Consider the following 26,384-nt stretch of genomic DNA (forward strand, 5'->3'; position numbering starts at 1 on the left):
TCCATTAGTGGGTTCACAATCAACGGGTCGGATTTTGAAAAATATTTGGGCTTACTGAACCCGTTAACCCGTTTAACAGGATTTGGAGGAGGACATTTATTTAGAATACCGTTCAATGTTCATCGAAGTGCCGCTTAAAATTTTGAGGACATAATTGAGTTGATTACGATGAAACAAAATTATAAAAAAGGACAAAAATTCGAATCTCGACGAAGTCAAAATAATGCTCCTCTGTCGTGTCGTGGTCAAGATAACTGTTTGAGAGAAGCGAAATAGTCTTTTACTTCCCTAGAAAAACATATATTTTTATGAGAAAGATTTACAAGTTTTCGCAAGAATTAAAGTCTACTTGTGTAAGTTAGCCCGGTGCAGTTTATCAACCTCGAGAGATCAAATAGTTTTGCTGTTAACAAGTCCAAACACCAGAGTCAATAGAAAAAGATGAAAAGTAGAACACTACATTACAGCACAGCACAGAGATAAACCATGAATAAGAGAGCACAAAGTCCTGCAACCATAAACACCATGTTTTAACCAGATTACATGTGACAGCCAGACCATGTCAGGTTTTACATTTCTGGACAATTAAATATATTTACATCACAACCGAAATAAAATAAGCATCACGCAAACAATGACATTTACACTTTGAACACGGACTGACGAGAGATTACCTACAGAAAAGGTCAATGACCACAGAACTGAAGGATCCATTTGCCTGCCTAAAGTTCACATTCCAGGCAAATTTACACAGTTTATATGAAGGGTAGTTAAAGCTAGAGGAACATTTTCAGCCAGTATTGATGACTATGTCACTAATCCAAACACCTTAATGTACCAGAGAGGTCATTCACGCAGATAATAGCCTTAAAGCCATTTACTAGCCACAAGGTATGGTATGCCTGGTGCGGAGTTGCTGGAATCGACTGGAGTTGTAGAAGTGCTACCAATACTTGAATTGCTAGCAAGCATAGCCATAAGACTCCCACCATGCACCCTGCCTTCTGGAAGAGAAACCACTCTAGAACTAAGAGATGTTGCAGTATGCACATGCTCCTTGGCATTGTTTGTGCCCCAGGAGAGGATAAGGTTCTTTCCATTTTCCTTTTCGACAAACCTATCTAGATCAACAATCTCTTTCATCTTCTCAGGTTTTGTGATTCCTTGATTCTCCGAACCAAAGGCCAGAAGTTGACCTCCCCCATGAATACATTGATCATCCACCAGAGCAGTGTGTGCAGTGCAAAGGCCACTCTTTCCTCTAGCCAAACGCTCACAGGGAGGGCCACTAATACCAAGAACTGACTCGGGTTGGCCCCATGAACACCGCTTACCACCCCCATGTGCTTTACAGAATTCAGTGCTGCCCTGAGCGCTCTTTCCACATCCCTCAACTTTGCATCTCTTTCCACCTCCATGACGAACACAGAAATCTGTCCTACCTCTTGCACTTTTAGTGCACTCTGATACAGCACATCTTTTTCCACCACCATGAGCAACACAGAACTGGGTGCCACCATGTACACTCTTGGTGCAACCGCCTTGAAAAGCACAGCGTTTCCCTCCACCATGTGCTTTACAAAATAGTGTGCTTCCTTCAGCCCCTTTTGTGCAACGCAAGTATGAGCACCTTTTTCCTCCACCATGTGCCTTGCAGAAATGGGTACTACCTTGGGCACCCTTTGTACATTCAGGATATTGGCAGCGCCGGCCACCTCCATGGGCGATGCATAATCCAGAATGACCTTCTGCGCTCTTGGTGCAATACTCCTTTTGACATCTCTTGCCACCACCATGCCTTATGCATCGGCCAGATTTACCCCTAGCTGCTTTAGGGCAGCCTTCATAGCTGCAACGACGGCCACCACCATGGGCAATGCAATAGTCCGTGCGACCTTCAGCACTCTTGGTGCAGCCAAGGTGTTGGCATCGCTTACCACCACCATGAGCTTTGCAGAAGATGGTCCTTCCTTCAGCTCCCTTCTGACAACCAGCTTTTTGGCACCTCCGGCCACCACCATGGGCTATGCACAGACCAGAAGCACCTCTGGCTCCTTTACCACATCCTAGAAACTGACAATTTTTAATGTTACTATTGCGTTGTTGAGTTTGAGTTACCTCAGAAGTGGCATCTGAACATTTCTGTGGTTGGATGATTACTGACAAAGAGGCATCTGACTGTCCAGCTTGAGTAGATGAGTTAGAGAATGCTTTGTCAGGGAATATGATATCATGTTTGCTGTTGCTACCTAAATATGGCAATAGCCTGCTCCCGCACTGGCGAGATGAAGTTGATCCTTCATCAACAGTTGGTGCCTGAGAGAAAGATAGTGCTTTGTCTAAAATATAGTCATCAGTTGAAACTGGAGTCACACCAGTAACAATAGAGTTAGATGCACCTATTGATAAACTCAACTGGAGATCAACTTTAGCCTTTGGAACATCAAGAGAAGGTTTTTTTGAGCTAACTATATTTTCATTACCAAGGTTGAGATCAAAATTTAGTCCAAGATCCATGGATGAACCTTCATCTGTTTCCCTGGCTGAAGACATGGTACAAGCTGTGGCAGAGCTCTTCTTGCTGCTATCTGAAGAACTTACTGGCCGACCTAAGCCAAGTGTCAGTGAAGAAGCTTCAATACCACTCTCATATACATCACACAACTTCCTCTTTGTCCCTTTCAATTTCAGAGCATTCAAACTAGAGCGAGAAGAGTCGATCCATAATGAGGTGTCAGTATGATATTGAGCCAAATCCTTGAAATCATTTCTAGATGAGAAGTTTAAACTGAGCCCGAAATGACCATGCCTGTTATCCATAAAGATGTTGGCAAAATAGAATTACAGCAAAATTTCCATACAAGTGAACCAGTTGCCTCACTTCCAAGGATTTGTCATATGCTCAGTCTCAGGAAAGGCCAGTGCAACCTCCACTGACAAAACCCGATGTATCATTGCGATCCATTTGCTAAAACTTTTTTCAGCCTGTTTATGTGCTTATTTGTGGCTAAGAATTGCCGCCAGGCTATAACATACAGAAACTGAAACCAGTAAGGATCAAGTAAGCAGTAAGTGTTCAAAACATAACTTGCTAACAAGATAGAATAAATCCAAGTGGAAATTTTCTGCAGAAAAATATGACTCAAATATAAATATAAAAATCACCAGAAATTTTTAACAATATCCAAAATAAAAGACAATGAAAAAAAAACATGAAAACTACCCTATAAAAGAACATCAGAGGCAGTCATTAAATTATCCACTTGAAATTTCACATCAGAAGCATTCATTATTTGTTGGAAAGAACAATGCACTAAAGCATAACCTGTCTCATATCACATTAGAAGAATATGTAAACCAAGTTATACTTCATTTTCTTTTTTACATAAGGAGTTATATATAAGTAATATCTTTATAGATTGAATTTACACAGTATACAGAGTAAAATCACAAAACCAATCATATTGCTACAAGATTACTAATTTTCATCTTTAAGCCAAACATAAAATGATCTAATTTTAAATGACTGAGCAACAAGACTAAGAGACCATCCAAGTCTCAAGAGAGTGAAGCCTAACTACTGAACAAATAAAGCATCAGAAAACCCTTTATTTACAATGTCAAGTTGAAAAGAGGCAAGAGCTTTAAAATGTCGTATACAGGAAACAACTCAACCACAAACTGAGGGCACCTACATGTGTGTGGCAGTCTATAAAATCTGCCATTATTGAGCCAAAACATTAATTGTTACGTTATGGGATGGATGTGATATTAAGTTGGGCATGTCTCAATGAATTTCTACACCTATAGGATTAAATATGAGTGGTAATGACAGCTATGACCATAGGCATTAAAATTCAATGAAAAGAAACTTGAAATGGTTGGGACCGAATGTTTGAGTATGTTCCAGATATGTCAGTGATCAGATAAAATTTTTACTAGCATCAACCAATCTAGCAACACAAGATGAGTAGAATGAAGAAGTGTAAAGAAGGGAAATGAAGATAGAAATAGGAAGAGACATAGGAAGAGACAAGAGGGGGAAGGCAAAAAGAGACGATGAAGAATAGAAGAGCAAAAAAATCCTAGCTTTCAGTGATCCTACTGACATAACTGGTCTTTTTGGCAGTGAGCAACTAGCTGGAATTGTTAGTTCCTGCTAGATTGTGTGGTATCAGGTAGTATTTAGAAGTAGAACCATAGTCACACTTTATGGCTTGTTGGAGTCACAATATAGTATAAAATTGGATTAACTCATAAACAACCTAGTCAATTAACATAGCTTTCAAACTACTAAATGTTGTAGTAGTTTCTTCTCCAATTCATTAAGAAATTGCTGGAAGGTATAATAAAATTGAGGACATATTTCTAGAAACCCATAAAACTGGAGCATCACACATGTCCTTGTCTAATTTCAAATAAATAGGATGTCTTGTATGAGATTATCCAACATGCTATAATTGAGAGAATTATTTGCAGAAGTCCCAAATTAGAAGGGAACAGAAAGTTAAGGTTTAAAAATCATGACAGTGTTCAACCTTCTAAAACTACCAATTTTAGCTTTAAATCGAACTGATAATTTGTAATGAGTATCCAATTGTACATTGCATTACACAAATGATGCTCATCACTGTTGAACTCTTAGAAAAAAAAAATCATACTAAAAGTATCTCTAAAAAATGGAGCGCTAGAATCTCTGGTAAATCACGAAAATAATACAACACGAAAAGTATTTTTTTCTAATAAAATTAATTTTAAGCCACTGAATTTCTACTTCTAATGTTCTTTTGATCCTTCAATGCATATTAAGTCAGTTTACGAGCTAACACAAGGCTTTTCTTCTTTACCAAAAATAAAAAAGAAACAAGTGTCCAACAACTATAAATTCATTAACTCGTCTAACCAGCTTAAGGAAAATAAGCAAACCTCGAAAACTTGATGACTTGACAAGCAATTGATTGTTCCAGACTTCAGCGCATTAACTCTGGTGTAAATACAAACAGTAAAGTGGGACGAGAAAATCAATACTTTAGATTCATCATCAAAACATGTAGAAGACGACCAAAAATATATCTATGTAACTCATATACATAACCAGATAATTTGCTGATCCCGATTCCAGACTAAGCCACAAACACAAGGGAGAGAGAAAACAAGTTCAGCCATAAAATAAAGTCTTTTATTTCTGTTTTTATTTTTGCAGATAAAACCAAATCAAAATCCCAATAACAGGTGAAGAGGAACCAAAATAGTAAGAGACATCGGCGAAACCCAGATCGAAATACCAAGAGATGGAGTTTGATCAATCAAAACCAACTAGAAAACAAAAACCAGGAGAACTCGTCAAAAAAAAACAATTAATGGAAACATTTTCTTCTCAAAATTAAAAAACTTTCCGACTAACAGACCCCCCAAACAAAGCGCAGAACCAATCTGATAGAAGCATGGAGCTAGGAGTCACATTCAAATATCATAAGCCAAAGAACTAAGCAGGAAGAAGCAAAAGAAACAAAAGATCTACAACTGTATCATAAATAAAGAAAGCAAATCCGCGATCCAAACATTGAAAGCAAGATTAAAAAAAAAACTGACCTTCCATCGATTCGGGGATACCAAAGAACAAGGAATCGAAGATTCCGAGGGTTTGGAGGCTCCGATCAAAGCATAGAAGATAGGGTTCCTTTCCTCTTCTTTCTTGATACTCCCGTTTGCTCTCCTCGCTCTTGCTCTCGCGAACGGCAGCGGAAACCAGAAGCCTCACACACAGAGAGAAAGATGGAGAAAGGGCGACGCGAATCCAGTTCCGGGAAATCCATAAATGGGACGGGACATTTTGCACGCATCCCCCTATTCAATTTTGTTATTGTTTCGCAAGGATTTTATTTTATTTTATAGAAATGGAAGGGTAAAAATGTAAGTAAACACGATTTGGTCATGTGTTTAACGGGATGGCGTCTGTGGTTGGTTGCGAGGACGAGGAGCGACCACGTCCCCCTCTGCTTCGGATTAATATTTTATTTAATTCAGGCGTGGGCCCCGGTGAATCGTATATATTTTTCGAATTCGATCCTCGTAGTTCTCAAATTTGCTGGCTTAAAAAAAAAACAAAGAAAAGAAAACAATATTATATATTTATTATAATTATAGGATTTATTATAAACAAGAAAAGGAAAAGATACCGGTTTAAGGATTGCCAACGTAACTCGCATTCCCTGCCTTTCGATTCCGTGATTCGATAAAATATCATGGGCAAAAGCTAAAAAGGTACTTATATTTTGTTGAATTATAAAAGGTGTATATTTTTTGGGTAAAAATAAAAATAACATCTCAAATTAAGAGAAACAATGTCTTTTTTTTAAAATGGGCACCCCATTAGTGATTTTATTTCAAAAATAATAACTAATGATAGTTATTAAAATAGATAGAAACTATCCAATAACTACTATAATATATAGAAGATACCTAATAATTACTATAATATGTTTAAGGTGAATTTAGGATTTAGAATATATATCATGTAAAAGCTATCGAATATTGTTATAATGTGTAAAAGTTATTTAATAATTGTTACAATATGTTTAAGGTTAGTTTAGGATTTAAGATTTTAGTAGCTACATAATAACTTCTATAACTATTATAAATGATTTTAATGAAGTTTAAATAATGTTGATCAAATTGATAAATAATATTTTAATATAATATTGTTCAGAAACTCTAAAGCATAATCTTAAATCCTGAATTTACCATAAACATATTATAGCAGCTACTTCATAGTTTCTACACGTTATAGCATCTACTGGATAACTTTTATACGGTATAAATATTAAATCTTAAATTCATCTTAAATATATTGTAACAACTACGGAGTAACTTCTACACAGTGTAAATCTTTAACTCATCATAAATACATTATGGTAACTATCTGGTAGTTTCTTATATATTATAGTAACTATCGACAGTGGCTATAATAATTCTGGATCAATAGATATTTTTAAAATAAAATTATAGAAATGCGTTCATTTGATTTTAATTAAAAATGAATATCCATTTAATAATTTTATAAATGAGGAAGTCCATTTAATTTTTATCTTATTTTTATTTATTATCAAAAGATCATCCTGTCTGATTGTGAAAAACAAAACTTAAAGTAATTCTGAAATGACTAATAGACCCTGCCAACTAAGGTGTTTTTTCTTCTGGCCCTCTATTGTTTGTAAAATAACTCGAGAGATTTTAAGGGCGGCATATTTATAAAATTTAAATAATTTAGATTCATATAATAATTTGATCCCCACTGTTATACTTACATGTGCCTGACAACAAAATCGAAAGATTAAAAAATACAATAAAAAGATTTTTTTTTAATTTTGATAATTTAGGTGTTGCAATATAATTTCGACCAAAACGGCTACTACATGAACTGATAAGATAGAATGACTCTGGATTTAAAGAACAAAACAAATGGGTCAATTTTTAGTTAATATTATTATATGAATCTAAAGAACTAAAATTATTATTTATTTTGAGATTTTTACAAGTTTGACCATATAAGTCAAAAGCGTGTCAATTGATTCTTTGGTATGGGCAAAAATTAAACGAACATCCATCATTTATAAAATCATCAAATAGATATTTTATTTTTAATTAAATTATTTTCAATTAAAATCAAATAGATACTTTATTTAATATGAACTATTTAAAATATTCTTATATTATTTGATCATTCAGTCATGTAAAAACGCTTCTACAATCATAATTTTATATCATTTTAATTTTACTTTTCTGAATGATAATCTAATTAAAATAATATTTTAATTAGTAAAATAAATGATAGTAACTTCATAACACTCACTGAATTTTAAATCAATAATATCTTATCACGATTGATTGTATATGTAACTTCTACAACATGTAAAAGTAGTTGTTACATTCTATAACGGTGGTTTTACATCATTTTAATTTTATTTTTTTAAATAATAATTTAATTAAAATAATACTTTTAAGCAAAATAAATGATGAAAATTTTTCGTTATATTTCAAATGAACATAATTTAATCATAATTAGGCGTGTAATATATAACTTTTATAATATGTAGCAGTTATTTATTAGTAAATTGCAGAAGCTAATAGGTATCTACTATAAAAGAATAAAAATAAAAATAATTTAAATAGTTCATGTTAAATAGAGTATCTATTTGACTGTAATTGAAAATAAATATTTATCCGATTTTAATTGAAAAATAGAACGTCATTTAATTTCCCCCCTTAAAGTATCATTCAGGGCACTATTTTAACAATAATTTTTTCTTGAAAAAAAAAATACCATAAAATAAAGACGTCCTTTTAAATTTTGCCTAAATATCATCAAAAACAAATTCAAAAAATAAACAAATAGAAAAGGGAAAATCTTAATGAAAGTGATTAGAAGTTACCTCGGCAATTGGCAACTGAAATAAGATAAGATAAATAAATAAAAACAAATCTTATTCAACAGTGACGATATGCTGGGTCCCATATGACTCAGCTACATGTTTGCAAATATATATGTGTGAAGCATCAAGTCTCCATATATATTTAAAATTACCATGTAATCTTAAAATAATAATAATAATAATAATAGTTTATAATATATAATATAAAATATATAAATAAGATTTCGATGGTTAATTAGTCAAAGATTAAATATAAAAAATGTTTCTTGCATTGACTAAACAATTGTTGTTCTAAATTTAAAAAGAAGGATGTTCGTAATTGCTACGAACATGCTCACTAATGCACATCAGGCTCACTCAACTATTTAACTAACATGTGCATGCCTAGTTAGACATCAAGTGGATGAAGAAAGCAAGAGCGATTGATCGAATGATGACGAACAATATCTATTTTTTTGAAGTGGTGCGTGGTGATTCAGATGTCCATAACATCCTTTTCCTTATCCTAATAGTCAGATCGAACCGAAAGCGAAAGTTATGGTACCTAGTTTCTCAGCTGATCAGTCGACCGGTTGGTTCATTCGGTAGGTAGTTGCGGTTCAAAACTGTGGAAAAAACTAGTCACAAGGTATGAAGTTTCCTGTAGCTCGTTGCACCATTCAATTTGTCAAATGCTTTGTGATTAAGAATGTGTTAATTGATGTAATTTTCCAGTCAACACAGGCGCTTAATTTAATCGGAATGAATCCTTTGGGTTAAGAACTAAATTAAATTTATAATTTAATCAATTGGTTAACTAAAAGTCACGATTATCTTATCGACGTGATTAGCACTAATTTCATGCATGTAACTCCACGATATATATTATATTAAAATTTAGTTCTAATTAAAAAAATAAAAATTTATACAAATAAATTTGAAATTACTCATAAACCACTTTCCAAATATATATATATATATATATATATATATATATGTGTATATATGTCGATGAAAATCACTTTCTCTGCTTTAAACACGTGGCTCAGTAGTTCTGAGTAGATAAAAAAATGTTAGGTTTTTTTTAACTGACTAATCCTAAGAAGATATCACCTCGTAAGGATGTCAAAAATAAATTTAATTATTAATCTGAATTAGTTGATTTAAAAAATATTAGGTTGGAAGTTTAAGGATTTGAGACAGATTTCACTCGAAATTTCAGACGAAAAGTTTGTTGGGTCGGGTTAGATTTGAGTTGATCCGATTTGAACTGAATTTAAGATGAAGAAATTATTTTGAAATTAAATTAAATGGCAAAAGGTTAGGATGATAAGATTAGTACGATAATGATGAAAATCAAAATAGAAATGAAGAATTATCAAAGAAAATAATAATAATAAAATTTTAATCAGATCATAGGTTATTTAAATTGATTGGATTATCTGGGTTTAAGTTCGGATTTATAATTGTTCGATTGAGTTCGGATTTGGATCAGATTTTTTTTGTAATATTATTTCTTCGACCTTACCCAAACCCATCCGAATTGATAGTCTTAGCCCGGCCCTTTGAAAATTTTTCATCTATCACTAGGATAAATTTAAAAGTTCTTTTTTATAATCAGATATCTAATTTTTGGAGTTGACTAATCTTAAGGTAGACGGTCTGACTCCACATTTCACTCTATCATGTAAATTAGGAGTGTTAGTGATTGTCCATCCGGAGTTGCCAGCATAAAATATCTTAGAGTATATCGTAAATTAAAATATCTCACTATTGTCCGAAAGCTGAGAGAAAAATAAAATAAAATTCCTCTTTCACCTCCAAGTTATAGATAAGAATAGCTAAGTTTCTTTTGAGTCCATCAAGTCGAATAGGCCACTAACCCTTAGCCCAATTAGTATATATTGAAGTCGTGATATAATCCACAAATATACAATCCTAAACTCTTCTTCTTCTTCTTCTTCAGCACAATCCTAAACTCAATCCAATACTTGGTGATGAGATTGAATCTCCTCCATTGGATCTTAAATCCCATGAGTAAAAATCAAAAGACGTTTCAAATTATAAATGATGTAAATCATCAAAATGCTTCTTTTTCAAAATAAAAAAATAAAAAAGACGAACTATTATTATTTATTCTGAATATAATTTTACTTCCAATGCTAATATTATAACCGTTGTGATTAGTTGTTATAATATATAATAATTATTCTATAATAATACTTTTGTACTATTATCGTAATTACTTAGAGCATCCCAACGGATGCATTAATGGAGGTATTATAACACGTACCCCTTGGTGTTAAACACCAATGTGCACCCCTCCACTTAACGTGTTCAAAGTTTTGAACGCATTCAAGTAACAGTGGAGTGGGTTAGCCCCTGACTGGCCCACCCCATATGCAATTTTTTTTATTTTTTATTTTTTAATTATATTTATTAAATGGTTAGTTTTATTTTTTATTAAAAAATTATAAATTTTAAAATTAAAAATTAAATAAAATAGTTAGTTTTTTAACGATTATTTTTTAACGGTTAGTTTAAAATTTCGTCTATAAATATCTATCAATGTGTATAAAAATTTCATCTATAATAATTTTAATATTTTAAAATATATTTATTTAATATATATAATTTTAAGATGATTGTGTGGACGGTGGAATCCATAAATAATGAGTGCTAATGTTAAAAGGAATGTGAGTAAAATATATATGTTATTATAATGAGTATGTGAAAGTGGATTTCATGCTTATTAATGAGACGGTGAGTGTTTTAACGAAGACAGATTATGGATGCCCTTAGATAAATGTGTAACAACTATTAGATAATTGATACAATATCATAATAAATAATACAATGTTATAGCAACTTCTTAGGTACTTGTTATATAAAACTATTTTAAAATATTTTTGATCAATATAAAATAATTTTAATAAAACTTAAGTAATTTAATTAAGTTGATAAAAAATATTTTAATATAATAGTATTAATGTATAATAATTTTGATTAAAATAAAATAATCAAATTTTGATATTATAATAGTTATATATTATAGCAGCTGTTTATAACTATTATAATAATACTAAAATAAAGAATATTTTTGATATAAAATATATGAGTAATTGTTAGAGCAACAGAGATAAAGAATATTTTTGATACAAAATGAATGACGATTTTTTTTTTTAAAAAAAAGTTTTTTAATTTTTGTCTCTGATATTAATAGATTCCTATAATTTATTCCAAATTTTTAAAAAAATTGTGATAGTAAAATCGCTTTTTTTAAAAAAACTCCGACAATTCTGACAAATTCTACTTTGTCACCCACGAGGTTTCATGATCCAAATCGTACAAAAAAAGCAACTCACATGCTCTTATGCAAAAAAGATAGAATCCATCATCTTAGCGGTCTCACACGATGAACCACCATCTGTGAGAAAGTAAATCGAGAAATTACAGTTGATCACGACGAACTCCACATGCTCAACTCTGAACACAGGGATGCCAATGATGATAGAATTGTGCAGCAACAAAGCTTACGAACATCCATTGAACCCATTCTTCCACTTTTTATAATTCAGATGATAATTCTTAAGATGAATTTCTGGTATATCGCCCATCGAATAAATCCGAAAGTGTACTGATTTCTCGCACAAATGGATTAGTCTTAGAACATGCAGCAGGAGCCGAAGTCTCACGATGGTAAATGATAGAATATTTTTCTCAAGATGATTCAAAATTCTTACAAAGTATTGTATTGTATGTAGTATTTAAATAATTAGTGACGTTGATGCATCACGAGACTCTATAATTATATAACTCTAAGACTACGTTTGGTATGACGTAATATAATCACGCTTGTAATGTAATCAAGTTTGTAATGTAATGTAATCAATATTACATTACTATGTTTGGTTGAAGGAATGCATGTAATATTCGATTATAAGGATGATTACATTACAGTATTTGGTGTGCATTATTTTCAGTAAGGAATATAATTTTTATTATTATAAAATACTAATAATACCCTTCTTCCCGTACCCATCGTCGTCACCGACACCACTGCAAGGTAGAAGCTGTCGACCCAGCACAAGCCCTCCAGCGCGCGCGCCGCTACCACCGCCCCGAAGGCGATGTAAGCAACCACCACTGCCAGCGCGAGCGCAACCTTGATCCACACTCGCATCCGCCGCTTCCGCATGTCCACCAGGAACAACGTGCGCCTGAGTGCGCGCCGGCCGCCGGCGTCAACCTCCGCGAGTAGCGCCTCCTCTTGCCAGTCCAGCGCGTGCGCAACCAGACCACCGAGCACGACGCCATGAATGATGACAGGAACAGAGGATTCAGCACAAAAGTTTGGCGGTGGAAGAGTAATAGAATCCATTGACGATAAAGAGCCATAAAGCTTGGATTTTGAAACAAGATTTGCAGTTGTGAGATTACAAATAAACAAGTTTTATTTTCTTATAATAAATTAAGTGGTTTAAGAAATAAACTTATTTATTTGGTCATAATAAAATGGAAGGATATATTTAGTACAATAAAAATAGAATCTGTAATGTAATCAGTGTTAGTTAAAGTCTTAATTATTTTCTCTAGAGTTAATTATTAATTTATCAATGGAATTCATTTTGGGCGGGTTGATTTGAAGGTTTGATCTATTGAAAACCAACATGGTCAGACATGTCATAACCGTTATAAAGACGGGGTACAAAGTAGTTTTATTTCTCTTGTTCTTTTGAAAAAAAAATAAAATTGAAGCGTCATATGATTTTTTTAAAAATTTAAAGGATGTCGTTTTGATTTTATCTAAAATATAAAAGGATTTTAAAAATAATAATAAAATAATAGAAAATTTGATTGAAATTAAAAAAAAAACTATTTATTTTTGTGACTGATAAATTTGGCACGAGAGATGGGAGGAAAGTTGCAGTGAGCTAAGGAAGGCAGACTGGCCTTTCATTGGGAAGCTAGTAAAAAATTAAAATCTGTCATTCTAACCGTTTGACATAAGTCAATTTTCATGACTATCTATAAAAAAAATAAATTAAAAAATTATAATTAATTATAATAGAAGAGGATATTATCAATTTTATCGAAATTCAATTCTTATCAATTTAATCTGTCCCGCATTAATAATACAACCACTACCCGGAACTTTAATTAGCACAAACAAGCCCCCAGGGGCGTGGCGCACTGGTAACCGCATTCCCTCTCCATAGGTCACTTCCGCGGTTCGATTCCTCCTGGACGCGTCTCACTGGGTTTAATGCCTGGGGCGTGGCAGTCGGCTGTGCTGGTCGGGCACATGGATCCCAATTTGGTAATGGGCTGGAATGTAAGTGCCAGTAAATCCTCATGATTTACCCTCGCTGGCCGGTGGGGACTCTCGTTGAAGGCCGTGGGGCAGGGCCGGTCAGCCAAGGGGACTAGTTGGTGCTAACTGCCCAGATACCCCTTGTAAATAAAAAAAAAAAAAAAATTAGCACAAACAAGCTTGAAGAAGGGCTGCGTCTATATATCTGATTCAGTCCATCGCTCGCCTGTGGCCCTCCGTCATGTTTTGGGTTCCTCGCCTCTAGAAGCATAGCCGCTGTTCCTTGTACGTTTCCTCGCTCGTGCAAGGCTCGGCCTCGATCGGAGAATGTTCTCTCTTCATTTGGTCGCCTCCTCCTTTTTCGGGAAGATCCTCGCGACTTCAAGGTTTTGTTCTTGCCGGTTTCTGTTAGGCTGTTTCTACGATGACGCGGGATTGGTTTTCTGATAGGGTTTGGTGAACCTGAAGGCTCGTTGTCGGTATTCGATTGTGTGATGATGTGAATGCCTTTCGCAGCTTGTCTCATCTTCGAAATAGATGCTACATGAGAAAGTTCGGGATTTGTGGCAGAAATTTGGGATTTTCTGCTTTTTTCTGTACTTGTTTCTTCCGGCAATGTTCCTTTTTCTTTTGTCAATTCGTCTCCGCATCTGAATTTTAGGTTTTTGTCTTCTTCTTTCAGATATTTGTTTACGAGCTTATCTTCTTGATGGAGGAGTCGTGGGAGGAGAGTTGTTCCGTCGCCTACGTCGACGACGAGGTTGCAGGGATCAGGGCGATGCCTGGAGATAGAGACGGTGGCGACGAGGAGGAGGAGAATGAGGGCGCATTGGTGTCGCTGGACGCCATTCTCCCCGACGAGCTCCTGGAGAAGGTGCTATCCTTGTTGCCCATCGCCAACTTCGTCGAATCGGGCTTCGTTTGCAAGCGGTGGTACAAGGTGGTGCACTCCCCGCGGCCGTCGTGGGCGGCGATGCCGCTGCAGAAGCCCTGGTACTTCATGTTCCTCTGCGACGACGACGCCTTATCGGGCCATGTGACCATGTCTATGACCCCTGCCTCCGCCAGTGGTACGGCGTCCTCTACTACTTGATCCACCCCGACGTGGAGCAGCGCCCCCACGTAATGATGTTCGACCTCGCCGCGCCGCCCCCTCCCCCGTCGTCTCTAATGCAAGAGGCGATACCCCCGCCATGCCCTCTCACCTGCGCTCGATTGATGAACCTGTCCGAGAAATTGGTCCTGGTAGGCGGGATCGGGAGGGCGACCGGTCGGGGATCATCAGGGGGGTCGCGATTTGGGAACTCGAGGAGAAAGAATGGCGGGAAGTGGGTCGAATGCCGCGCAGGTTCTTCCAAGGCTTCGGCGAATTCGACGAGCTCTTCACCAGCTGCGGCGCCGGCGACCTCGTCTTCGTTCAATGCTTCGGCTCGTCGGCCCTGCTCATGTTCGACATGAGGCTGAAGGTCTGGAAGTGGCCGACCAGGTGCCCCTTCACCAAGCGCTTCACGCTCCAGTTCTTCACCGGCTTCTGCTTCGAACCCAGGCTCGACATCACTTCTTGATCTCGCTGCTGCTTCATTTATTCTTTTTTGCTAAGGGAAAAAAATTATACAGAAAAAATCATTCCAATGTTCTTTAAGGAACTCAAATTTTGTTCTGAAAAAAATAAAATTCACCATCCACATCTATGAATTAAATCAAGAAGTTATAATTAACTTTAACAGAAGAAAATATTATCTCAATTTCATCGAGATGCAAATCCTTATTCTCTTCTGCAATTCTATTGTAATCAACTCAATTATAAATTTTGTTTCACTAAACATAGTAAGTTAGCTATTACATATCTAAGCCAAGGAAGGCTTACAAATGCAGGTACACCAAAGAGCATGCATATCATAGAATTGAACACACAATAATATGGATTTTATGAAGAGTACGTTTTGGAACTCCAAGTAGATCTTGTAAAAGCAATTTGTTTGATTTCCAACTTCATCTCCCTTGACAATGTCGGAATCAGCAGGCACGATATGCATCGTCGGCCTGAGCCAGCATGGCCCTTCGTCATCGGCCGACATGAACAGATTCAGTGGTGTACTCCGACGGCTAGACACTTGCATTCGAGGCATGCGTCCAATACTCCTTGACAAGCTCCCTGAACAAAGAGCCCTCGGTCTTCATTAGCTTCATTGGCTCATCAAACTCTACTAAATTTCCTGAAAGGGAGAAACAGAAGGTTGATTCATGGAGAACTTTCAACATGCTGATGGACTTGGAGAAAACATTCTGCAGTCGGAACTCACCGTCACTGATAGCGAGCACCATGTCGCAGTCCATGACAGTCGGGATACGATGAGCGACTGTTATAACTGTGCAATCTGCAAACTCGGTCCTTATGGTCTTCTGGAGAATGGCATCGGTTGCGTTGTCGATCGAAGCTGTTGCTTCATCGAGCACCAGAATCCGACTTCTCCTTAAAAGTGCACGCCCCAAGCAAAATAGTTGTCTTTGCCCCATGCTCCAGTTCAATCCGTCTTCAACGACTGCGAGAAGTTTCGTGTAAGTAAAATCATCGAACAATACAAAAACAGAAACATCATGGTAGTAATTCTTGCCTAGTGAATCCAAGCCGCCTTCTTTCTCTTGAACAACTTCTCGCAGCTGGCATTTGTCAAGGACCTTTAAAATTGCAAAGATGGAATGGATGAGCAAACTTGCTTGTGGAACAGCAATATCAAGGATTAAGATGCATTATCAAGTAACTAACACAGGTTGATGATGATGATCTTTTGCAATGAAAGGTACAAGCACTGATGGTCATCAAAATTAAAAGACAATTTAATGAATGTGATGTCCATACAAGCACTGATGTTAACACCACTATTAATAATAAAATAATAAAAAAATTGTATGTGGGCCCCACTGCCCACATGAACGCGTTCAAACTATTGAACGTGTTCATGTGATGCCATTGCCACATGGGCAAGCACTGTTACTCATCCTCTCTCTCTCTTTGTAACCTGCGTTGCAGATGATAACTTGCACATGATAATAGATAATGAATGTAATATAAGCATGCCTTGAATGTGCGGTTTAAGGAGTTACAATGTAATTTAGTCATTATATTAGCGAGATATATCAAAAAACTTTATCTATCTCCCAGATCTTTTGATCCTTGTATTGTCCTAAAGGATCCAAATTTATAGGAGAGATCATGAAAAAAGGAGATAGTCAGACTTTGTAAACTTTGGTATGCCAACAAGTTCCCTAAATACTGATTCCATTTATGATTGCAACAAAGTAAAATAGTGTTGAAATTAACATATGTGCAACTAGATCAAGGGTTCTACTTTTATAGAGGATATTGCCTTTGCGAAGTCTTTCTCGATATGGATGGTTTCTGTTGCGATGAACTGAAATCCACCAAAACTAGCTGTAACTTGTAAATAAACAGAATGGTTGATAGTGAGACTTCACAAGCTATACCCAGAATTGTATGAACACTTACTAAACAACACCAAGACAAAGATTACACTGAAACTTACAAATACTGAGCTATAAAACTTTTCTTATATGGATAATGAATGTTAGTGAGATTTCACAAGCTATGCCCAGTATGGTACCAACAATTACTAACCAACAAAGAGTGCTTTAACTGGTTATTTTATTTACAATTGCAACCAGACTAAATGGTGTTTGAAAAAAGTTCATGGTATAAACTATATACACAGTGAGACAGAGGCTTCCATGAAATATAATATAGTTTCCTTTCTCAGTGAAACTTTTAAATTCACTAAACTAGCCATAAGAGAATTCACAAAAGGTTCTTGCTTGTTGCTTGTTTAATGAATGTGGTGCTCAGTAATAATATTATTTCTAATCTATCAACAGGAATTCTCACGCTGAGATCCAGTTAATAATATGGATGATGGTCGAAATGTTCAACTAGTACGAACCTTGAATATCCAAATGTACTTTAACTAGGATTTTAGTTGTAGATGGATACTGAACAAACACGAATACAATAGATTTTCCTGCAAAACTTGCAAGCAATGGATCACTAACAGAAAATGTTTCTTGGTTGTCGTTTTCACTAGTAAATATGATTTGCTTTGGCATACTTTGAGGAAGTGTTATTCTAACAGAACTTCACAATAAATTCCACATGATATACTGGATAATTGCTTAAATATAAAAGTGACACGAACTTGTGGTTCAAGGAGTTAAAAGGTAATTTAGCTAATATCTTAATGGCAATATCAACAACTTTACCTCCCAGATATGTTGATCTGTGTATTGTCCTAAAGGATCCAAATTATAACGGACAGAACCATGAAAAAGGGTTGGATCCTGAGGGATGATTCCGAGGCGAGACCTCAGATCATGCAACCCAATTGTGGTAATATCAAAATTGTCAATGGTGATTTTTCCTCCTTCAGGCTCAACCAGACGAAACAACGCACCTATGAGAGTTGTCTTCCCACTTCCAGTCCTTCCAACAATCCCAATCTTCTTTCCCCCTTCAAATGTACAACTAATTCCACATAATACAAGTGGTGCCTCCTGCCTGTACCTTATCTGTTATAGAAAATTTGTAGCAAATACTCTTATCGAGTTCATGCCAAAGGGAAAATAATTGAGAAAAATATGAAATTTCCATATTTACCTTTAAATTGCAAATTTCCACTCTACCAATAGCAGGCCAATCAGCTGGTGGCCTATTATCTTCAACAGTTTCAGGGGCCTCACTAGTTATATGCATGTATTGATTCAGCCTTTCTACAGAGATGATATTATTTGCAAGAATGCACTGGTTTTGAATAGAGAAAACCAGTGAATTATTCAAAGAGAGGCCATAAGACAGAGCCATTCCAATAAATCCTGTGAGGAAAAAGCTGAATTAAACACATGCACTTTGATCCACCATTTTTCCAAGTAGATTACCAACAATACGATAATTTTGTGTTTCATTCCTTTTGAAAAAAGAAAATGACCAAACAATATAATTAAATGAGATGTGTCCATATTGCTTAATTGTGTAAGATAAAAAAATGGGAGCTCCAAACTAAAGTGTACCGACAACATAGTTATATTTGAAAAACTTCAAGTTTGTCTAACAGTGTGGATAAATAGTTTAACCACATACTCATGAACTCCCTTCTACCTCCACTTTTCGAAACAAATCCATGACGAGAACTATGATGAAGCATTTGAAAATATGCATCTTCCTTGAGTACCTTAAATATTAAGTATTGATGTAGATGCATGAACATCTAGAAGTTGGAAAGGGTAGACACTGTGCTTAAACATTGTGCAACCCCTGCCATTCAAACAGTGATAACAGTCCTTTTACAGCTGGGCTAGCATACTTCTTACTAGCTACTTACTGAATATTTCAGCCTTCAAAGTTGTCTTTTGAAGAAACTAGAATTGTAGTACAAACCAAGTGGGTGTTGGCTCAAAGCATCGATCTCTTGGTCCTGATGATAAGAAACTAAGTAGCTATTACTTCTATCAGAGTGTTTGAAGTGCATTTCAGATGTCAGCATACCCAAGGATGATTTCATCTAATGGTGCTCGATACTCTCGTATACTATCTGTAGGGTGCTAGTGAAGAGACACCAAAAACAAAATTGTGTGCAAAAGTCAAAACAACACTGATATAGGTATTCAAATGATCCATCTCAATAATTTTAGCTTATCTATGATGTGAAGTTGCTATTTGCTCTCAAATGCCAAGGGCTAAAAAGATATTGAATTTTAATCAGGAACTGAGTTTTGAAGTAGAGAAAACTGTGACAAAACTCATTTCCACATCACAAGTTGTGAGCTAATTAATGTAGTCTATAAGGCTTAGATGAGTATACTATATTAACTTGGCTCAAGTATTTTTGGTCAATGTCTTGGGGTAATCAAATTGAAAGGTGATCATTTAGATTAAGTTGTCACAAATGATGTCCAAACAACCTATTCCTTGGCATCGTGAGATGAGCCAACTAGAAAGATTGCCTGTGATGTGAGGGAGCAGTTGTCACTAGGCCTCACATGCCACTAACAGGAAAGTTTGGGCTTAGAAAAAAAAATGTCAAGCCTTGAGTGGGAGATTTAAACATCCCAATTTAGTCCTCCGACATTAGAAGTTGTTAGCTAACTAGGAGAATTTATAAAACCTATATGAGTTTACTACTAATAATTTGCCTTAGCATTTTGAGCCATGTGATTCTGATTAAAACCTAACAAGATAATAGGCAAGTTCTCTAATTAAGGACAAATTGTGAGAACTGGTTTCAGTGTTCCTTAATAATAGGGGCCTTATTGGTGGATGTGCCCTTCATTCTTCACTCAAACCTAAATGTTTCACTTAAAAATCAATGTGTTGTTTTATTTCATTGATCAGTAAATTTTACATGATTCCAAAACACATAATATAATCAGTGAAAGAAGACATCATAAGAAATTATTTTGCCTTTAACTGCTTACCAGGGCTAAAAGTTCCTGGAGGAAGCAAAGCCATGATGAGTGCTGATGAAGAAACAATAGCAGCACTCATTGTTTCTAAACGTTGAATTAACCACTCACTTGTTGCAAAATTATGGAAGAAAGGACTAGCATTTTTGTCGATAAGTTCCAAGCTTTTGGAAAAGAACCGATCTTCCTCTCCAAAAGCCCTGATGGTTATGGATCCAGATAAGGACTCAGAGAGATGATTTGCTACAAGAGATTTTGTAGTGCCATTTATGCGCATCAACTCCTTTGCAGAAGCTAAGTAGTATCTCTACAAATCCAACATACAATTTATTCATGGTCATCTAGTCTAATAGGAAACTGAATCAAAGAACTTATGCAATGTTCTAGAAATTACCTGCAACCGAATGGTAAGGTAGATCATTGGTATGGAGACAAAAAGAACTGGCCATGTAACAACAGCAAGTACCCCAAGATTGCTGTAACAATTCATTGTAGCACTCATGCTAAAGACAAAGGCAAACGGAACATCAAGGTCAACAATACTTAAGTCAGAGGAGACCTGAGAGAGATAAAATGGATAGGCACAAGCTTTTCATATTAAAAAATCTATTATTAACTGGAAACTCTGGAAAATTTAAGCACTCTTACCCGGCTTAGTATCCTTCCGAGAGGGGTGGAATCAAAAAAAGACATGGGTGCACGGAAAAGAGAATTTAATAACTGCAAGAACAAGGACCTTGAAGACTGGAGACCAAGAGCCACCACAAACACAGCTCTGCCGAGCAAGAAGACAACAGTACCAAACCCAATTGCCATGTACACAGTAATCAAATGCAACGTGCTGATCTGAGAGTTCTGAACATTAGCAGCCATCCATGAATTCTGTGAAACCTGTCCAACTACAAATATCAAGTGGCAAAGACCTGCTAGTGAGGCATACAGGTATCCCTTGTTCTGGTTGAGATACTGTATGTAAGGCTTCAGACCAGTGTCACCTCTTTCTTTCTCTTCTCTCTTTATTAGTTGATGTACTTCAGAAGGTTTTGCCATTTCATTTTTCTTATTATTATGCACACTGTTTATCTCTCTCACAGACGTCTTGCTTTGTGTCTGGAATGCAACTCTCTCAAGCTTTGTAGGGCCAACTGTGTCTTTGTGTGCGATAACAAGGTCTTCAAATTCTTTGCAAGAAGTTAGTAGTTCATCGTAAGACGCAGAACTAAGAACTTCACCATCTGACATTAACTGCGACATGAATAATAGTCAACCAAGAGACATTCTTTTCACAATTTATCAAACATATTAAATGGTTTAACTTGCTTAGAACCACAAAATTTCGATCACTTAAACTGAAAGTCCAAACAGATTGTTACTATAATGTGTCAGACCTAAAAGGCCTATAATGTTGTGGATATTCATATCCACCCACGTTGTTCAAAATGTTCTAGAAAAATGTTTCAATAATTTGACATATGGTCATGGGCATATGATGTTGCAAAATACAAAATATGGTATGATTGAAGAACTTTATGGATGGGATTTGAGACTAACCATAATTGAATCAAAAACCTGAAGGAAATCAACTTGATGAGTCACTAAAATGACTGTCTTCTCTGCCAGAGCACCCATAACGTATTCCTTAAAAAAAACATTATTAAACTCTAAAATCAGTAGGTGAAATAAAAGAAAAAGAAATTAACAGAAAGCTAAATAAGATATTACATTAAATAGGCTACTAGCCGTATGAGCATCAACAGCACTAAAAGGATCATCCAGCAGATATATGTCAGCATCTTGATAAAGTGCACGGGCAAGTTGAACACGTTGTTTCTGGCCGCCACTGAGATTTACCCCTCTTTCTCCTATTTCAGTAAGATCACCTGATGGTAACATATCGATATCCTTCATCAAAGAACACTTTTCTAGTGTCTCCAGATATCTTTGCTTATCCATGTTTAAGCCAAACAGAATGTTATCTTGTATACTTCCTGTTTGTATCCATGCAGTTTGGGCAACATAGGCAACTTTTCCCGAAACTTGTATCTGTTGTCCCAAGATGAAAAAAGAGAACATTGTAGAACAAGTAATGGAACATGAACATTGAACACCTAAAAAGAACCAAAACTACTATTGGATTTTGAAGGATAAACTGCAATGATGAAGCCCAGTAATTTCTAGGATCTCATGAAATAAAACTATTAGGCGATTGAGGTTCTGATGTTCTGCATAAGGTGGAACTATATCGGCCCCCCGACCATCTGAAGGTGTACGCAATTGTATGTGCAAGAATAGGATAAGAAGGTGTACGCAATTGTATGTATGCCAAAATCTTTCCATCAGCATAAGATTAGTTAAATGTTAAGCCAGATGCAGTCACATCTTTACAGGAAACAGATATATCCATATTCACAATATACAGTAACAATATCCGGTTTAGACAATAGGATATTTCTTCTAACATTTCTTGGAAAAAACAGAAAATATAATGAATAGCATTAGAATGGAGAAAGGAGGCGTCAGGGCATGCATGAAGCTCCCGCCAAAAAACAATGGTTATATTTCTAGCAAAAAGCAGGACCAATGATGAGAAAAAACAATGGTTATATTTCTAGCAAAAAGCAACCTTTATCTGTAAAAAAAAACTACCACATTTTTTCTTATTAGTTAGTTGAGCAACTGTTGAAGAGCATACCTTTCCTTCTGTCTTAGGAATCTCTCCTAAGATAGCAGCTAAGAGACTTGATTTTCCCGAACCAACTTCACCACAGATTGCTACCTTCTCTTTAGCTTTAACAACCAGGTTAATATTTCTCAGTGTTGGCTTCAATGTACTCTCTTCCCAAGAAAAGCTGCCATCCTCAATCACAACTGGGCAGTTGACATTCAAGTGAGTTTGTTCTCTAACATGTTTGATATGTAACTCAGGTGCATGTAAAAACTTGACTATTCGTGCGAAAGCAACATTTGCTTGGATTACAGTACCAATGACTTCTGGTATCATTCTCACTGGGTCTTGGACTAGACGCAATGTTGCTACGAAGGTGAAAACATTGCTAGGATTGAGAGGAATGTGAAGGAAATAGCATGTAGTGAAAGTAGCAGCTGACACTAGAACAGGGGATGACCAAAATAGGAAGATATTGTATGCTCTGCGAAATTGAAATGCTGACAGCCACTTCAATTCAGTTTCTCTCAAACCTTCAATTATTTTCTTGAAATGTGTTTCCCAAGCATACAGCTTCAGCACCTTCACATTCACCAAGGCCTCTGATACAGCCTTGAGCCTGATATCCTGAGCTTCCATTAGCTTTGTCTGAAACTTGTGCTGCAGTTTTGCCAAGGGAGCATTACAAGCAACAGTGAGGACTATCACAATCATTGCTGAAATTGTTGCAAGACCCACAGAATTATAGAGAATAATTAAAGCAATGAAAAGTTGGAATGTTGTAGTCCATGTTTGATGAAACCAATATGGAAATTCGCCTATCCTGTAGGCATCCACCGTAACATAGTTCATTATCTCCCCTGAAGAATGAACTAACTTAGCTGCATTTGAGAGCTTGAGTTGCTTCTGGTAAATAGCTGCTGATAGTAAAGACCGCACTTGTAGTCCTAACCGTCTAGTGCGAAAGTACCACTGTCTTTGAGACAATGACTCCAAGCATTTTGCACAGAACAATCCAAATGCTAACACATAATCTTCATGCTTAAAAGCCTTATTTCCTAATGACACCTTTATGAAGGCATTTAGGAGCAATGGACCAGAAGATAGTGTCAGGACCTTAAGCAATGCAAAAAACCCAGATATTATGATTTCCTTCCTATAGCAAGAAACTATAGTCCATAAAATTGAAGGTGAAACTGTACTATATCTATCTTTTTGACTATTTAGCTTCTCCAAGAATAATGAATAACAATAGCCAGCTTGATCGACCTGTCCAAGCTTAGGAATATCATTTTCTTCAAGAGGTTTCTGGTAACCCTTCTTCATCAAGGGGTTTAACCACCAAAATGACATTTTACTAAAGAACCCAGCATCTGCAAAGGGAGTCACCTCTGCATCTGAATTTTCTACATTTGTGTTTGTTTCATCTTTCAAGGGCTCATAAAGAGTTCCATTAAATGATGTGTAACTGTCTGGCTGGCCCTTGAACACACAAAACAGCAGTAGAACAGTTGCTACCAAGGATGAAAAATCAACGTAACTTAAAAAAGACAACAACTTGTTATCTACCAGGACCTCTAAAATAGAAGAAAAGCACACAAATCCAATAGAGCACGCGGCAGCCACTAACCAGATCCTAATGAATGTAAAGCCAACTTGTATGTGCCTGATGCTGAGGGTAAGAGCAATGAGTACCAAACAAAAGCCTTGAGCTAACAACACAAACCACTGATGTCGAGGATGGATGCTCGTGCCTGTCCTCAGATTAGAGGCCAACATCCACGATCCAAGTAACAAATAGACCATTCCCAACAAAGAACTGAACACGGCAGAGATTTTTTGTAATAATGAAGGCAAACTAAAACACAGATGACCACTGACAGATCTGCTTGAAAATTTGCAAACAAATTTGAGCGAGAATGCAATAATTAGGACCACATTTATGGAGCTGACAAAGATATGGTTCATGCATGTAGAAGAGTAAAATAGTTGGCTAAAACCACAAGAACCAAAATTCCCTTGATCAGCACAGGAGGAATCTCCACAGAAATTCATCCAAGCATCTAAGGTCGATCCTATTTTGCAAACATAAAAAGCGACCCTCAGTTAGTGGACTATAATTCACAGATAAAGATTGAATCAAGGACGTTGCTTTGGTGCTTTACCTGTGAGAGCATCCATAGTACGTGCTGCTCTTATTGCTCCTTGAATCAACTCCCTCACTTACAGAGAGTTTCTACGGAGTGCAAATGAGGGTCTTGTGAAATCAGAATCGTTTAAATAACTCAAAAGAAGCATCTAGAAACACTGACAACAACTGAATTCTGCAACAATAATAAAGTGGTTACCAGCCAAGGGAATAAATCAATGCTCATCCCAGCATAAAGAAAGAATACGCAGTCCTTGTCATGGATACTAAGAAATAAAACCACGTAGGAAGAAGCTCTACCTTCCCCAGTTGCAACTGAGTCTGAAGGAAATGCCCAAAGGAAGAAGGCAAAAGTATAAAATGCCAAATAAAAATTCGCAAGTGCTGATGATTAAAAACGTCGAGGAAAAATTTCAAAAGAAATGTTTTTTCTTGATTGATAACAAAACAAACACGTGGCGAACATAAAGAAATTTTGAGCAGAACGTGATCGTGTGCTCGCGGTGGCGGCAGCGATCACCTCAAGGATGAGGTTCATTGAGGAAATCGACAGGCACAGGCCGGGCAAAGGCGAAAACTTTGATTTTTATAAAAGAGCGAAATCGTGTAACGTCTCTTGCTAGCGGTTTTTCGTCACCTCTGACGTCTCTTCGACAGAGAGTGAAAAAAGCACCACGAGAGGCGAATCGGATTACGATTTCGACGAGTTGAAGATCCCAAATCATTCCAAATCACGGATGACCCACATTTTCTTCTTGGTTGGAGTCTGATCAAGCATTGCAAGAGACAACAAAAGTATACCTACTTCCTGTCGTCTTCCTGTTGCCTTGAGAATTGACACGCACTTGGATCAGGAAAATGAGCAATGAGGAACAGCAAGTCGAAAGCAATGAAGGAGATCCGTTCCCGTCGACCGCTTGATCCCTTCACATGGAAAGGAGGGAACCTTTTCAAAAAGTGATCCACTATGGCGAATCGATCGAAGATAACGCTGCTTTTTGCGAGCAAACGGGAAGATCGCAAGCGATCATTCGTACGATAAAAGAGAGAAAAGCGATAAGGAGAAGAAGGAAATATGGCCGGCCAAGTTTCCTTATTTATCTATTTCTTTTCGCTTTATATTTTACCCTTTTTTTTTCAATTTTGTTGATTTATGGATAAGCTTCTAAATCAAATTGAACAAGTTGATTTGATTTCAATAAAGGGTCGAATATTTATTTTATCAGATAGTAAATTTGAAATTTATTCAAAATAATTAATATATTTATTTTTTTAAAAAAATAATTTATATATATATAAAATAAAAGAGGTTAGATATAATCAAAAAACTAATATCATAGCTCAGATAACACTATCCGTTAAGTACGTATATGACTC

General features: G+C 36.1%; 2 protein-coding genes and 1 pseudogene across 4 annotated transcripts; 1 reads left to right on the forward strand and 2 right to left on the reverse strand.

Moving 5' to 3' along the window:
• Window positions 1–482: 482 nt before the first annotated feature.
• LOC141848582 (uncharacterized) lies at window positions 483–5,769 on the reverse strand. Of its 3 annotated transcripts, none has more exons than XM_074736631.1 (3): window positions 5,593–5,769; window positions 4,927–4,984; window positions 483–3,025 (listed from the first exon to the last, which is right to left on the reverse strand). In XM_074736631.1, the coding sequence occupies exon 3, from the start codon at window positions 2,818–2,820 to the stop codon at window positions 868–870; it is 1,953 nt and encodes a 650-aa protein (XP_074592732.1). In that variant the 5' UTR covers window positions 2,821–3,025; window positions 4,927–4,984; window positions 5,593–5,769; the 3' UTR covers window positions 483–867. The 3 variants fall into 3 exon arrangements, with proteins under 3 accessions (XP_074592732.1, XP_074592730.1, XP_074592731.1); XM_074736629.1 differs by having other exon boundaries at window positions 483–3,041; XM_074736630.1 differs by having other exon boundaries at window positions 483–3,125.
• Window positions 5,770–14,212: 8,443 nt separating this feature from the next.
• On the forward strand, window positions 14,213–15,320 carry LOC141811953 (F-box/kelch-repeat protein At3g61590-like; annotated as a pseudogene).
• A 213-nt stretch (window positions 15,321–15,533) lies between these two features.
• On the reverse strand, window positions 15,534–25,163 carry LOC141848615 (ABC transporter C family member 10). Its single transcript, XM_074736663.1, has 12 exons — window positions 25,024–25,163; window positions 22,886–24,933; window positions 21,916–22,236; window positions 21,745–21,831; window positions 20,842–21,438; window positions 20,588–20,752; window positions 20,206–20,500; window positions 18,392–18,606; window positions 17,998–18,303; window positions 16,341–16,404; window positions 16,029–16,268; window positions 15,534–15,941 (listed from the first exon to the last, which is right to left on the reverse strand). Exons 1-12 carry the CDS (start codon window positions 25,037–25,039, stop codon window positions 15,832–15,834), a joined length of 4,464 nt encoding a protein of 1,487 aa, XP_074592764.1. The 5' UTR covers window positions 25,040–25,163; the 3' UTR covers window positions 15,534–15,831.
• Between the last annotated feature and the right edge of the window lie 1,221 nt (window positions 25,164–26,384).

This window comes from Curcuma longa, chromosome 17, assembly GCF_044706935.1.
Source record: "Curcuma longa cultivar G26 ecotype Majalengka, Jawa Barat chromosome 17, ITB_CL_G26_1.1, whole genome shotgun sequence".
Classification (NCBI taxonomy): Eukaryota; Viridiplantae; Streptophyta; class Magnoliopsida; order Zingiberales; family Zingiberaceae; genus Curcuma; species Curcuma longa.